General features: G+C 37.6%; 1 protein-coding gene across 1 annotated transcript in view; it reads left to right on the top strand.

Annotated features, from left to right (window-relative positions):
- The first annotated feature begins 4,298 nt into the window (after positions 1-4,298).
- The window catches only part of psme4b (proteasome activator subunit 4b), a 58,462-nt gene continuing 46,273 nt past the window's right edge, over positions 4,299-16,487 (top strand). Inside the window, exons 1-10 of the mRNA XM_038282574.1 lie at positions 4,299-4,492; positions 6,385-6,525; positions 9,647-9,763; positions 11,968-12,012; positions 12,236-12,385; positions 12,973-13,036; positions 14,838-14,912; positions 15,025-15,147; positions 15,234-15,326; positions 15,445-15,623. Of these exons, the coding sequence (XP_038138502.1) occupies positions 4,299-4,492; positions 6,385-6,525; positions 9,647-9,763; positions 11,968-12,012; positions 12,236-12,385; positions 12,973-13,036; positions 14,838-14,912; positions 15,025-15,147; positions 15,234-15,326; positions 15,445-15,623 (1,181 nt within the window). The remainder of the gene's footprint in view (positions 4,493-6,384; positions 6,526-9,646; positions 9,764-11,967; positions 12,013-12,235; positions 12,386-12,972; positions 13,037-14,837; positions 14,913-15,024; positions 15,148-15,233; positions 15,327-15,444; positions 15,624-16,487) is intronic.

The raw sequence follows: 16,487 nt of genomic DNA, 5'->3' as shown, positions 1-16,487 counted from the left end.
ACATGAAAAATACAACCAGCAACAGTGTACAACAAATGTTTTATTGATTGAGACAAGTGTTTTATTTCTTTTATACTAAATAGATGGCAAAGTAAAGTCTGTGAACCTTTCTCCCCTTCCAGAATCTTCAAAGTCCTCCTACAAACTCCTGTTTAGGTGTAAATCTCATATTGGGGACTTTAAGGCTTGCAACAAAAATTCCAACCTGCAGCTCTTTAGTTCAGAGTTTTTTCTTTGATTGTTATCTTGCTGTAGCCGGAAACTTTTTCTTCCTTTTGGTGCAGACGGAACAGAACAAATTCTTCCTAATTTCCGAGCTGTAAACGCTGCCAATAGCGAGACTGATTAATACCCAAACTGAACAGCTGGTGAGAGGATTTTTTTTTTTCTCTTAAACCTGCTGTATTTTCTTGGAATTTGTATTTCGATAAGATTACACCCACGTATGTGTATATTTTTTCTCTTTTCTAAAGACGTCTTTATATTGTACCAATCGTATTCAGATAATGCTTTTTACTCTACATATTGATTTTTTTTCTCTCATAATTCATATTTGTACAGATGGGCTTGCTTAATAGAAAGGGACACAAGCAATAGTCTCTTATTAAAGTTCCCATCATTTTCCTTTGAATGTGGCATATTTATTACCCAATAAACTGAAAATGTGGAGACTCCCTAAGTCTTGGCCCCAGCAGTCCATGCTGTGTCTTGAATTAAAATTGTGAACTTCTCAAATGATGGTTCCCTACTGATCAAGCAATTACTTATGGTCTAGGTTATTTTAGCTGATCTGACTTTTTTTTATTCAAAATTGCAGCTGTGTAATACTCTATGTGAACCTTGCATCAATGTCCTGTACCTGTTCATAGACTGGTTAAGGAAAGGCTGTAGTAGGATTTCATCAAATAGCATAAAGCAACAGGAAGTCATTTAAAGTTATTACAGTTTTGTCAAGGATCCTAATCTGTCACTTTTCATGGCATTTAATTAGGATAAGGTTATGGCAATAAAACTTGCTAAATTTCAAAACAGAACGATGTTCAAAATATATGGATGCAAAATTGAAGGAGGAAGCATTAAAGTGGAAATATGGAAATTAATCCAGAGCTTTTTATTTGTTTCTTTGTCAAATTTGCAGTTATTTTACCTGCTTCTCTTAGCATCTTTGTCTCCTTAAATTTTTTTCTGGCTTGTCCACATTGTCGCTTTTACTGGATGCAGTTTGGGAGCCATGAAAACAGCTTTGCAGCAAGAGAAATATCTTACATCCACCCTTTAAAACATTTGATCTTACACAACAACGCGACCAGACCCTTTTTCCTGTTTAATGTTTAAATAAACTAATCATCAATAAAGTGATCTCATTGTTTTAGTTAATTTGAATAAGTAGACATTTTAATTAATCAGTTTTTTCTGGTGGCTTGACTAATTTTGATAACCGGTGACTAGATATTCGCTGCAGCATTTTTGAAGCAAGTGAAATCATATGGAGTAGCAACAGGAGGTCAGTAAATGGAATCCAGAATTAGAAAAAATATTCTCATTTCTGAAGGCCAGTTATTTTTTTTTTTCCAAATTGAAAGCAGAAATCAAAGACTTTATAATTCTAAGAAGTAGCTTGGTCCTAAGCGCAAACCTCCTCAGGGAAAAACATGTTGATTCAAGAGATCCTCTTTATATAAGACAGCTTGACCTCAGTCTTGTTCTCATTAAAATCAAAAGATGCAGTGCCAATAAGTTCCTGATGTAAACCAGGCATTTTAGGAGTGGCAGTCAGTCAGTAGTTTACAATGTGCCTTGGTGGAAAATAAACCTAGTTGCCTGTTAAGAAATAAAATGAAAAGCTGAAAGCAGATACAACAAAAAACAAAGAGGACAGAGAATGCAGCCTTGTGGCACACCCCAGGGGTCAAATGAACTGAAAACCAAGTCATTGTATGTGACTCATCTGACACGTTCTATACTTGATTTGTGTTTTTTTTTCCTCTTAGTTTTCTTCTGCTTTATAATCATTAATGTTAGAGTACTAATTGCTAAAACTTATTCCAAAATAAAATTATGTGAAGCCATACAAAAGATACTTACAAATTAGCTTAATTTGAGATTGGGGCATGGAAAACATACTATATAAGACTAAAATCTTCAGAAAAAATGCACATTTTCTTTTACTTTTTTGTTTTTTGGGGGAATTTTAATTCATATTCTGCTTCTATGCTTTAAACAGCAGCAGGAATATGAACTAAGACGAGCACACAGACTTACAGTTTTCATTCCACTGTCATCCTGCAAAAGCAATAAGAGCACCGCTCAAAAGACTCAACTATAATCCAGGCACTTAAGAAAAAGTAGAACTAAAGCAATTGCCTCAATTCTCCAAAAACAACTAAAATGTCTTTTCCACCGCACTCTAAGCTGCCTCTGTGAGCAGAAACACTTATCCTTCAATTGCACCATAGCTATAAGCTTTAAGTGGTCTGAGAATTGCAAGAGCTTAAATTAAATTGCTATTCACATAGAACAGTGCACAATGGAGGATGAAGGGATAAGGTTGGCAGCAATACTGCCATAAGAAAGTGCTCCCCTTAAGTCATTTATACAGATAGACGGGAAGTGGTCATCGCAGTTTATCTCAGTTACAGTGGGTTACTGGGTCAGTAGCACAGGAGAGAGCATTAATCCAGTTATCAGATCATCCCAATATATTGAGGATTAGCTTTCTACACTATATTGCTTCTTGGATCTGCAGCTCACTCCTGAGTAGAGCCTTCTGGGACCTCTTGTAGTTACTACTGCAGTGTCTTGTGACCTGGACTGTCTGGATATATTGAAAAAATTTTTTTTTTTATTGTCAACTAAGAAAAGATTAACTTTGATCTATCTTATTGGAATGTTAAGGTTGCAGCACATATTTGGAATGTGGCAGGAAGAGCATTGATATGTTGTTAGTGTTTTTGAAAGTAAAGATAAATCATTTTGGTGAGACTAGCCTTTCAAAGTGAAAAACTGAACAATAGCCTGCCACACATTTTTTAGATTGTATTTGTTAAAATATATATATATATATATTAAAATATTCCTTTTTTCTGTAAAATGAAGTACTACCCTGTGATGGTTTATTACATTAAAGTTCATTGACATTTCTGGTTGTAGCTTTTATAACAAATGAAATGTTGAAGAGGTATGGATACATTTGCAAGCACTGTAGATGTTTTTTGTACTACTTTTTTTGGAAAGCAAATACACATTTTTTTTTTTTTTTAGCAAAACCTGTACCTAGTTTTATACTTGCAGCAGCTTACCTAGTTTTATACTTGCAGCAGCTTCTCTAAGGAACAGAATTCCCACCTCGGGGGAGAAATCCATAGTTTTTTTTTATTTTTTTGTTGAAGCAAACATCCATTGTTTGAAATTTGAAAATTGAGTTTTTAAAAACTTGAATATTACTACAAATACAATTAATTGTCCTGCCCTGGAAAATACCATTGTCCTGATCTTTGGAATGTTCGGTTCTTGTTTTGCTTTTTTCCTCCCTCTTCCCGTAGATCAACTTCACTCACTTTCCCTCTGTTCCAGCTGTACTTAGCTTTAATCAACCACTAGCTCCTTATTCTGTAATTAACTCTCCATCTCAAATATCTTTCAGATGATCAGATTTTCATGTTATTTCTTTTAATCTGTTTCCTTGTTTGCGTGTTGTGATGAATTGCTTCAGATTCCCCATGTGAAACTTGTTTGATTTTTTTCTTTAAATAACTATAAATATATATTTTTGGAAATGTCTTCCAACAAAGAATGATGGACAGAACCTTGCCTTTCCCTTCTTCAGTGGCCTCTACGCTAAAATTAAACATTTACACCCATGGCTAAACATTAAACGCTCCTTATATCAAACACCCCACCTTATAATTGGACTCAGCAGCACAGACATCAAAGCTTGTCTTTGAAAGTATGGCAGACCTTACATAAAGAAAAGCTAGTGGCAATGTATTTCCCATGGACCCCCTGTGGTTAGAAGCAACCTCTTTGACCCTGTTGCCGTTTGGCTGCTCCAGTGTGCATGTGTGTGATGTGGGATGAGAGAGGTGACACCGCAGCCTGACACTGCAGAACAAGCCCAGCTCAGGGCTTTGACCAGCTCAATTAGCGTGACATACTTTCCTCCGGGCTCCTGGACACAGCGGATTATTTCCTCTAACTTCTGTTGCACTCTTTCTAGAAGGTGCCACATTTACCAGGCACGCGATTTTCCTTAAGAGTCTCTTCAACACCCAGCACCAGAGCTCGAGCCAGAGTGAGACATGACCGTGGATGGGGGGGGGAAGGGGTTTATCCCCCAAAAGGAGATCGTGTATAATGGCCTTTTACCTTATTGTGACCGTTTGGACCAGGAGGCCACAGAGCTGCTGGCGGAGATCAAAGCCAACCTGAGCAGGGCAGTTCTCCTCAGGGAGCTGTGGCCCGGTGTCTCTTTCTGGTCCAGGAAGCTCTTCTCGTAAGTGTTTCTGGCTTCTATTAGAAAACTTAAACCAAATCTGTTAACTTACAACTCTTAAATGGTGTGGTGTAACCTGTCTATATGGAAGTCCAAAAGCACCATAGTTGAATATATGGCTTTATTGTGTGACACAATTGGCCTATTTATTACATTTACATACCAAATATATATATATATATATATATATATATATATATATATATATATATATATATATATATATATATATTAACACATATTTTTTTATGATGTTCTTAATGGGGTGTAGGGGTGGGGTGTGGGGGGTCTGTCATACGCTGTTTCCATCCAACTGAAACATTCAAAAATAAAGAAGGGAAAACAAAATAAATATACAGCCCTTCCATTTGGTTTGAAGCAAATTAACAAAGGAAAGCATAAGGTCTTTGCACATCGTCATCAACAATCTGTTGTCATGCATGACTGTGATAAGCAGGAAGAAGAGGCTGCAATCTAGCAAGGACCACAGATTAGTAGTGTGTTGCTATTTGGCAAGTTGTTCTTAGGTTAATGTGTCAGCTGGCAATGCTTAAGTTGCTTCCAGTCATGTTTATGGGTATAATATGGCATCGGTGGGAAGCAGAGAGTAGAAACAGTTCCCTACATCGGAGCTGATTCAGAAAAATATTTCCATCTCCTGTTTTGCGCATTAACCATTTTGAACCAAAAACCACCTCAAGTGAGCATAAAAAGATTGGTTTGTGAATTAAAAGGGTCTATTTTATTTTGTCATTTCCATCCAGCTTTTCTAAAACAAAACTTTAAAATGCACATTAGGGGGAGTGGCGGCCTGGTGGTTAGGGCACTGAGCTTGGAATCCAGAGGTTCTGATTTCAAGCCCCACTCTCACAGACAGCCACTCTGGGTCTCTGAGCAAGACGTTTAACCCCCACACTGCTCCCCGGGCGCCGCACAAGGGCAGCCCACTGCGTACAAAGGGCATGGGTTAAATGCAGAGAGTGAATTTCATGGCGCTGTACTTGTGACACTGTAATGACAATAAAAAAAAAAGAAAATCGCTGATGAAAATGCATGTATTTCTCATTAAAATCCATTGGTTCCACGATTCAACAAGCATAAATGATCAAATGACTAAATGTGTCAATCAATATAAATTGGTAAAAAGAGCTTGCAGCACCTATTCCTTCACCTTTTGCGGAGGATACAGCAAGAACACTTTTTTGGGTAGAAAAGGAACTGCTGTGATAATATCCGGACAGCATTAGCCCTTCAGAACATCAAAACGAGCTGGAAACACAAATAGGCTATATTTTCTAATTCACTACTTCCTGAACTTCTGCCAGGTTCTTTGTTTTCTGTCTTTTATCACTGTGCAGACTGATTAATCCAGGTGTGCCTTGCCAATGCCGTCATAGTTACTGAGGTCAGACACACCTGCATTGATCAGTCTGTCCCATAATGAAAGGAAACAAAGAAGCTGGCCAAAGTTCAGGAAGTAGTGAAGGTGTACTATTTTAATGCTGCTAAATACTCTTTAAATACTGTAACCGATGTATAGCTGTAAAAATATCAACATGATCAAGCTGTATTTACCCATGTTATAGTGTGTCTAAAATAAAATCTTAAATAATTGTATTAAGTATACCCATCAAATTGTGTGTGTGGAGCCAGCAGTGCTATGATGAGGTGATTGGCCTCAGCTGGACTTCCTGTGATTGTTGACTCATCAATTATTATCAGACATGCCAATGGGGCAGCCCAATAACTGTCCAGCAGCAAACAAATGAAAAAAGTAATTGAAGATTTTTGGATGTGAGGAACAAAGCAGGTATCTCTTTACACGTTATGGTTCAGTTGATTAAAGAGGAAGTGATGAATTGCTTGTTGTTTGCTTTTTCTTTCTCCTCTAGTTTTCTCAAGCTCTATGGCCGGAGGTTCAGCAAAGAAGACCATGTTCTTTTCATCAATCTCCTCTATGAGTTGGTCACTCTACCGAACCTGGAGCCCCACATGATGTGCAGCTACGCCAGGCTGCTCATTCAACTTCTCAAGTGGGTTTGAAAGCAAAATGTGCACAACTTAATACAAAGCTTTCCTGTTGTTTTCTAGGCTTAGAGGTCATTTCTTGGGGTTGCCTGAGGAAATAATAGTAGATTAATTGCATGAAGTGTGCAACAACACTGCAACTACAAACCAACTAAAACACAGGACACGTTTTACCCTAGAAAGCAGACTCTCTAGGATTAGTCTTTGTCTTATCCTCCATGTTGCTTTAATGAGATCAGAAAACAGCCCTGTTGGTAAATATCTCTCCGCTAAAAGCTGCGCACTGCCAGCCATCACATGACGCGTTAAAGTGGATTTCTTTCTTGCTTCTGTGACATTTGGAGGCCATCCAGTTCTTGCTTTAAGCAAACTGTGAGCTCCATAGAGAGTGTTTACAGCAAAGAAATCTGCACAAGAGATATATTAAACCCTGATTAAATCCCTTTTTGATAAATTGTTATTCAGTAGCTTCAAAAAAGCAATAAATAAAAACGAACAACGCCTCTCTGTTGAAATCTACACATTGGTTGATAAATGGTGTTAAAGATGTTTGGCTTCAAACTAAAAAAAAATCTATCGCTTGTTATAAACACATTACAGAGCAACCACTTTTTCTATGGTAAATATCACACATGAATATGTTTTCACTTTATTTCAATCTTGGGATGGCTGGTAATCTTTCTGTTGTGGTTTTTCAGTGTGAGTACCAATGAAATCTACATGTTTCAGCTTTGTAAAATGCACAGTTTGAAAACATTTCATCCAACTGGATAACTAGCATCTACAGATAAATGACCTGTAGCCTTACCTTTGTATTTCACCCAGAAAAGTGGCTCCAGTTCAGCAACCTATGGATGAAGAATTAAATAATGGGTTTTAGCATTGTAAAACTATTTATGACCCTCAAACTTTTCTACTTGTTATCAAATTGCAATCCAAACATCTGTGTATTTTATTGGGAATATTTGTGACTACATCATTTAAGGTTATATAAATGTTGTATTCTACCCCCTGTTGTCAGTACTTAGTAGATACATTTTTTTTTGAAGCAACTAAAAGGATAGCTCCTCTGGGATGTATTTCCTCCAATACTTTGAAATTAAACCAGGATTATTAGAACTCCTTGGAGAGCCTCATTCAGTCTCCTTCGCAAAATGAGTTCAGGCAAAGGCTTTGACTTGACATTCAAAAACATAAATATGCTGAGTTTTCTAAAGACAATTAGTAGAAGTTCATTTCATCTAAGGGTACCAGAGTACAAATATACCCCTTTAAGATATTCTTTGCAAAACATGTTTATAAACCACTTATTTATTACCCCCCTCTATTTTAAAATTAGGCATTACAGTACTTTGTGGTAATCTATGACATAAAATCATAATAAAATACAAAGATGGTTTGACTATAATGTGGAAAAATCTGAAAAACGCTCAAGGCGCATTAATAGTTTTGCAACTCATTGGTACTGGTCAAATACGTTATAGTTTTTGGCCAGTTTATGGTACTAAGATAAGTCAATTTCCCAACCAGCTCCTCTAGAGGATCCTAAAAATAAATCCTGTGGCTCGCATGGTGATTAATGAGGAGGCTTTTGGTTTTTGAGGTTAAAACATCGGAAAATTATTTCTCTGGGTCTCAAATAGATTTTTGGATGAAGTCACTTTTAGAAAGGAAATGGTGACCAATCTGAGCAGCCTTTTCTTTTGTGCAATGAGTATGCTATATGAAAGTAAGCTAAATACATATCCTCATGCTTAGTAGCATTTATTAGATGTCCAAAAGAAGCAATAAATCATGGCTCTACTGTACATGCATCATTCTTTAGGCTCTGGCCCATTTTGGTTTCTCCTTGTTTTTGTCTCCTGGATCCGATCTGTCATTCCCCTTGCGACAGGCGAATAGTTTCCAAGATGTCATATTCATCACTTTCCATTAGTCTTCAAGAGTGTTTCTGTGATTTTCAGATCCATCACAAAATTCTATCTTAATGTTGATGTCAAATTGCTATGTGTTTTGCTTTATATGAGAGGAGAAAGTGCTGGGCTAACAATATATCAAACAGCGAGTCTTAGACCCAAGTGCTGAATTTGATATCTAACAGTGAGCATGAGGTCTTTGTAGTTTTCGTATCGTACCTTTGCTCTTCACAACAAACTTTGCAGGTTATCCTCTTTCCTTTATTTTCCAAATATCCATTAGACTCAGTTTATTTACTAATATCTAAGTGAGAACAAAAGGCCTTTATGCATTAAATGATTGCGCACATTCTCGAATGTTGGGAACCGCCATGTTTATGTTAGGTGTAATACTATATACCTTGTGATTTTATGAAGCACTGAGTAATTTAAGGCTGAGCAAGCAGAGAAATTCTTGGGGGATTTGAAAAAACATACTTAATATACAGTAGAGGTACTCTGCAGTAGAAAATACATTTGTAGGAAATGTTAAACCTTCAGAGGGTGTTTGAGGAACAATAATAATGTTAGGTAGTTTACAGTAATAGCCATTCAAAATCACCACTTTCCTTGATGGGTCCTTGGCTTGTCTTTGGTATGTCCCAATTCCTTTTTAAAAATCAATCTTTGTACCGTACTAAAATATTATTTCAGTCATGATTTGTGGACATTAAGATCTAAAGAAAAGCATAATCTCTTTGTCAGACCCAGCAATTCAGTGAATGGGTGGAGGCAGAGTAAAAAAATATGCACGCAGAGGAGAAGGCCTGTGGCTGGGAGTCGTAGGGAAGTGGGCTGCCATTCGGCTGGTGTTTGACTGGGAAGGGCCATTTTGAATGGCTGCTACTGTGCCTTCAGGTTTTAAACATGTTTCATTTTTCTCTGAAACCACTAACAGGCAGGCTGCTAAAGCTTGCAGCTGTTTGTCCAGTTCTGCTTTAATAACTATAAAGTATCACCAATCAATCATGTCTGTGGACATGTTCCTAAGTTGGCAGTTATGGTGTTGTGAAAGGATGACTCATTTTCCCTGATGGATACCCAGTACTGTCTCACCTCAAAACAACATTTTCAAAAACAAGAGGCTTTTCACAGCTTTAAAAGTTTGACAACCTTCCAGCATTTGCACACAGACAGAACTTCTGAGGTCTGACTTGGTTTTTCCAAACAGGAAGAAGGAGCTGCTGTCAAGAGATGACCTTCAGCTGCCATGGAGACCCCTCTACGAGCTTTATGAGAGAATCATCTACTCCAAGACTGAGCACCTGGGTCTCATCTGGTTCCCAAAGTATGTAACTTCACCTGTTAATAGAAGCACCACATCAGTTAGTCACTGCTCATCTAAAAAAATATATAATTTGTCTTAAATCTAATTATTTAAAAACAAAAAAGGAAATATTTTGATCAATTCATTGACTAAAGTAACATAGATGCTTTACAGAGGTTAAAGAAAGACAGACAGACCATATGACAGAATATAGATAAAAGAAAAGCAACATGATGTAAAAAAATAATAATTTTAGTGGTACTGGACAGAAATTACTGTATAAAGATAAGATAAATATAGAAGCTTGGACAAATAAAATTGAAGTTAAGATAAAAAAAAATACAATAAAAGAGATTATAAGGCTAGAATTATTACTACAGGCTACAGAGCTCAAATAAAACATTATAAATTCTAAATTAAAGATGTTATTCCTCCTGGATGAGTTTTCATTCTAGTCGTTTTGGGTGGTCGGTGACTCTTGTGAAGGTTAACCAGTCTTCAAGGGGCCATTTTCTCTTTTAATACTATTCCAGGTAAATACAGAAATACAAAAAATAGATTTTTATTCACTCTGATTCACTGTATCCAATATTAGAATATGCATGGTAATATGACTTTTTTTAAAGTTAACTTATAATTAACCACAGACTAAATCTTAAAAAAAGAGAAACTGCTATTTAGCTGTTTATTTTAATGAATTTATGAAAATGTGTTCTAAAGCCTCTGCATTAGTGTGAGAAACAGCCAATCGCTGTCAGGGTTTTTTACATGATAAAATATTCTCTTTCTAAAATCTGTTATTCTAAGTTTATTCTGAGTTTCTTTCTCTTAAAATTAGTAAATTTGACCTGGGTGGATAAATTCAAATACTATGTTATTCTATGTCATTTAAAATGTAGACTGTTGTTTTAATGTCACACCCTGAAACAAGGAAAAGGGCAAGACGGCCACAGATAAATTCATTTTGATTTGTTAAAATGAGTAATGGATGAAATATAGAATTTAGTCAGTTAGTCATCTGGCCATCACAGCATCAAGTCTCATCACTTATGTTAGCAGATTTGATATGATTTTGTAGCGGTTTCAGTTTCTAGTTCTTGAGCTTTCTCAAGACATTGACATGCAATAGTACTTCTTATGTCATCATGGAGATTTGACTGTGATACCTAAATTTATCAGAACATATCATATAGGACATTAAAATTTTTATATATAAAATATCTTAAAAGGCAAAATGACTGATGTGTTTTTTTCCTCTCTAACATACTGTATGTCCAAATGCTTTTGTTATTACAGGCTTCATTTGTAAGGCAAAAGAAAAGAAAATAAGAGCCTTATTAAAGATATGAGTAATCTTTATTTTTATAGCTTTGCCCAATCATACCATCATGTTTTGACATAGGCTTGTGTTCGAATTTTTCTATTCTTCTCAAATTTCACAACAAAGCTGAAACAGAATACTTTTGCATTACCTTTGTTAGGATATAGATAAGAAAGATCATCGTCTTTTATGTAAGTTGCAGGGTTAAATGAGCTAAGGTGTGTTGAAAACCAGCTAGAGTGAAAGATACTGTGCATCTCATAGAGACACAATGAGGCAGTTATTTTTACTAAAATTGGGTTTAATAATCAAACAGACTGTAACCAGGTTGATTAGAATGCTGCATCAACACACATAGATTAAATTTTAGGCACCTGGTATTACATAAGATAAAGTCCATGTGGTAACACGTATCTCTACTGGTGTTATGTGTGTTCATGATTCAAGGCCTCTCTGTTTATTTAGCTGTTGTTGTCTGGCTTGAGCCTCAGCTCCATCACTGCAACCATTTCTCTGCCTCATTTAGAATAAAAATAGATAAAGCTTAGTTCCTTTTTAGAGTCACCAATTTAGATGCGCAAAAGCTGGTGGAGACATACAGTATCCCAGAAGACTGGAGCTGTTTATTTGTTAAGAATTTAGAGGCTATCTAATATTTTCCTTCAATTTCCCAGTTATAACCTACTCTTTTGATTGGTATCCCAATCCCGATATAACTGTTTTAAATCCATTTACAAAATGTGAAAAAAATAAAAAAACAAAAAACACACACATGGTTCGAGGAAAAAATTCAGATCTTGAATCAAGGATTAAATGATGTATATTCCTTAGTTTTTGCACAAGGATTTCTGACGTCTAACATAAGAGAAAGAACATGCTCATCCATCTTTTTGCTTGCTTGCAGCTCAGTGGATCACATTTTGAAGGCTTTGATCAAAAGCTGCAGACTGTAAGTCTCATCCACTCTGATCATATAATCTGTGAAGCAAAGATTGTTTTCCTTTGATCTTTACTTGAGCTGTGTACTCTAGATCAATGTGTTTACTTGTGGCTTTGTCGTTCACATCTATTTATGGCCCACTTGTTTGATCTGTGTGTTTACCTGAGTCTCCTTGTTATTAATTAATAACCACATATTCGATATTACTATTTATATATTTTTTTGCTTCAAGGTATTTCCCAGCATCTTCAACGAAAGAGATGCTGGATGAGTGGCGCCCCCTGCTGTGTGTGTTTGACGTAGTGATGCAGAAGGCAATCAGTAACATGGAGCTGTTCCTACCCACCATCATGCCCCCAGAGGAACACAGCCAGGGCTTCCAGTGAGTTGTTCCAGACTGAATGGTTCTCTTTGGAAACAGCATCACATGCTGAGGACTGTGTGTCCCGAGCCAGAGTTAGCATGCAGGGCTGAGAAAGGCTACAACGAGATCTGGCTGCAGAAAGTAAAAAGAAAAATACAGTTGGAATCAAAGATGAAGCTTGCATTATCATTATAAAATGAATCACATTAGCAACAGCATTTGGGAGGATTTAAACCTTTGCCCTTTAAATTGAAGCCATTTTGTTTTTGCTACTATGTTGCTTTTTATGGAAACCAATCTCTGCTCACATCCTTCATTCTGCTCTCGTCGTGGTTGTATTCCAGCTGTCAAGCCTCTTCACAGCTTCTCACTGCATTCCATGGTCTTTTGTAAGCGATTTGTCTGGATTTACTCTTGGATCCATAAGCAGTTTCTGCACAGTTTCCACAATACATCATCTTTAATACTCCTTATTTTTCCATTTTCATATTGTTTCTCGTCCTTCTCCAGAAGACATAGAGCAGAGAATGAGTTCATGTTTAGGGGAAATTCGGCCACAGGTGTAGCTAATTAAGTTTTATCTGATTTTTTTTTTTTTTTTTTAGGTTGTGGTTTGATGAATTAATGAATCTTTGGATGTCTGTGCAAAATCAGCCGAGCTGGGAAGGGGTGAGTACATTCTCAAAGAACTTTTAAGTGGATTCGGATGAATTAAACACAAACAGGGCTTTCCAAATTTAATAATACCCTTTAAACTTTTCTCTTATTTTGTGGAAAACAAAATCTATTCAGAGACGAACTAAGAGAAACAAATGCCAAATTGTAAAGCGACAGGACTAATGAACAGAGAGCATCTGTGAATATCAGAGTCTTATCTAAAGGTATCAGAGTAAATTTCAGCTGTACCATATTGCAAAGTAAATAATAAAACTTTCCTTATGCCCTCAAAAATCTCAAGCAAATACAGTTCAATCTGAAAAACTTACACGAAGAGAAAAGACAATTAGAAATTATTAATACAATTACTTTGTCTTTGGCACTCAGACCTCGGCAGGGCACATAGCGCTTTGATAGATATGCATGAACAGGAGTAAAGAATATTGCTGGCCTGAAACTGGTGGTGGAGTGGAGATATATGAAGTTGGTCAGTCTGTAGACTGCTGGTTAGTGAGACAGTCTGCTGAGTTTTATTGGGAGATCCAGTGGATTGAATGAGCTGATGCTAGAGCTTCACTCAGGGACCTGGAAGATGAAAGTCTAGTTTGGATAACACAGGTTGAGAAAACCTGTCCATGATGAGCAAGCATGAAGCGAAAGTGGAGAGGAAAAACTCCCAGCTTGGAAGAAACCTCTGCCAGAACCAGGCGCAACATGGCAGTCTTCTGCCTGACCGGTTGAAATGAGACGTGGAATGCAGCAAGAGTCCAGGAATAATGAAACCCTGATGAAGCTTTAGCTGCGATGGTGGAGGAGGGGCTGGAGAGGGGTTGAAACGGGATTATCTGAATGAAGTCACACAGCACATCCACCGCTGGAGAGGGGTTGAAACGGGATTATCTGAATGAAGTCACACAGCACATCCACCGCCTGCGCACTGGGACCAGACGAGTTGAGGATCAGAGGCCTTTTAAGATGAACTCTGGATGCTGATTGGCTTTCATGGAGGTGTGGAGGTGTGGTTCAAGCTGATTGGCTGTGTCACAGGTGGATGTAGGAGAGCAGTTAGTTTCTTCAGTTGAACTTCCACCTGGGCTCCATTGAGGGGAGGGGAGTGGGAGTAGGGGGAGTGGCGGCCTAGTGGTTAGGACATTAAACTTGGAATCTTGAGGTTGTGAGTTCGAAACCCACACCCACCGACTCCCACTCTGGGTGTCCTAGCAAGACCCTTAACCCCTGATTGCTGCCTGGGCGCCCCACAATGGCAGCCCACTGCTTCCCAAGGGGATGGGTTTAATGCAGAGGTAAATTTCTTCAATGTGAGTAAAAAAAAAAAGGAGTTTTTTGTAATCTTACAAAACGTTCAAGGAGTATGAAAAAGCTTAGATTTATAATATAGTTCTTGATTTCAGAGCAAGCTTATCAGGAATGCAACAAAAAAAAAAGATCTGTGATGGTTTTTGAGAACATTTAAAGTATATTTCATATGGAATCACGCCATTCTCCATTTTACCAAAGATGGATGAAGTAATTTGGAATGACACAGTTTCAACGTCCCCTGATTGCGATGATTGAAGTGTTGTTGCTGGTTTCCACTCAGCATGCAGATAAGATTTTCCATTTGTGCCTCCACTCTGCCTTTATCCAGCCTCCAGGCCCTCAGCGGCCTGGCTGAGCAGCGCACGTCCTCCCCCCTCTTGAACATCTTTCCAATTTTTTAGGGGCTATATTTAATTCTCGAAATTGCAAACCTCACTTCTGAGAATTTTGCTATAGACCCGGCAGTGATTGTTTTTCTGATGTTGCCTCGTAGCACCTAGTGAACCTGTTTGCTCGGCTTGCCAATGATAACATCGGCTACGTGGACTGGACTCCTTATATTCCCACAGTGAGTCATTAGCAGAATTATGTGTATAGCGCATATACATGTGCTCCTGTTAATGTGTTTTATTAGGGGCCCTCTGTGAGTGGAATGTTAAACCCTGTTGTTTTGTGTGTAGATCTTTACCAGAATCCTGCGAAGTTTAAACCTTCCAGTCGGGGTTAGTCAGATGGTGGCACCGAGGTATCTTATCAACTCCTATGACATTGGATTCTTGGTTTTATGGATCACAGCCCTACTGGTAAACACCAATCAACATTTTTTTTAAATGGTCTCAAAGTATTAAACTTAAACTGCAGTATTGCTATAAAATGTAAATTTCTGCAGGGCGGACCAGGAAATCCTGCACAGAAAGAACTGACCTGCCTCTTTAGCAGCATTGCCTCCTTCTATCACCCCTCCAACCACGGTCGCTGGCAGGTCAGCTACTCTTTCCTCTTACTCATACACTTTTCCTTCCATTTTTTGCATGAAAAAGTGTAAAACTTGAAATGTTTAATGCAGGACTGAGGGGTTTTTGTTTGTTTGTTTTTTATAGTCTCGGCTGATGAGGCTACTGCAAAGACTCCCAGCTAGTGTTGTGCGGCGGGTGCATCGAGAACGTTACGCTGCACCCAGCTGGATCACTGTGGTCCCGGAGTGTCAAAGACTGAAGGATACCGACCTGCAAGAGTTTACCCGCAGCCTCATGGGCGCAGCTCTCTTGGCCATGTTTAGGTACTCATTGTGTTTTTTGCACATGCTATTGAATCTCACTATTTTTAGAAGGTTTATGGATATCAGTTATTCCAATTCAAAATGTAAAATTCCACTATACAACCAATTAATTACACAAAGACGTTTTTTCATGTTGATTGTATAATGGGATCTTAAAAACAGCTTTGTGAGTTTTGTGAAGCAAAATCCATTCAAGTTTAAGTTTGCCAATCTTTCTCTATTAAATATGGAAATACTGAAATCACTGTAATAGCTTTATGGTTAAGTTACATTTTTTGGATGGAGATTAAAATGTGTTTGTTGTATGAAATATATCTGTAAAAATTATTTGAAGCATTTTTTCAATTCACCTGGGTATTACTGTAAACACTTTTTAAGAAAATTAGATTCCTGCCTTTGCGGCCCTAAGGTATGGGTGGGCAAAGGTAGTCCTCGGGGGCCGCTAACCTGCAACTTTTAGATGTGTCCTTGGTTGAACACACCTGAATCAGGTAATTAGATGATTAACAGACCGGTGGATAAATTGAATGCATACTAAGGAGAAAATTTAGTCATTTGATTCAGGTGTGTTGGACCAAGGACAAATCGAATGTTGCAGGATAGCAGCCCCCTGAGGCTGGAGTTACCCATCCCTGCCCTACATGTTTAAATGCCCCAAAGTTTACTATTAGTACAGTGTGGTTACACAGAAGAACTGCGTGTGCAATTTCATTGACAGTGATTAAGTAAGAAGATGGATGCACCAATGGACAGATCACCAGTGTATCACAGGGCTGAATGATCATCTTTCTGTTTAAATTTGTGTCAATTCCTCCCACATTCTCCTCTTATAAGGATTATCCATATATTTTCAACATGTTTAAT

The sequence above is a fragment of the Cyprinodon tularosa genome, unplaced genomic scaffold, assembly GCF_016077235.1.
Source record: "Cyprinodon tularosa strain WSP-4 unplaced genomic scaffold, ASM1607723v1 ctg185, whole genome shotgun sequence".
Classification (NCBI taxonomy): domain Eukaryota; kingdom Metazoa; phylum Chordata; class Actinopteri; order Cyprinodontiformes; family Cyprinodontidae; genus Cyprinodon; species Cyprinodon tularosa.
The sequence above is the reverse complement of the archived record's forward strand: the minus strand, read 5'-3'. Positions and strand labels throughout refer to the sequence as shown.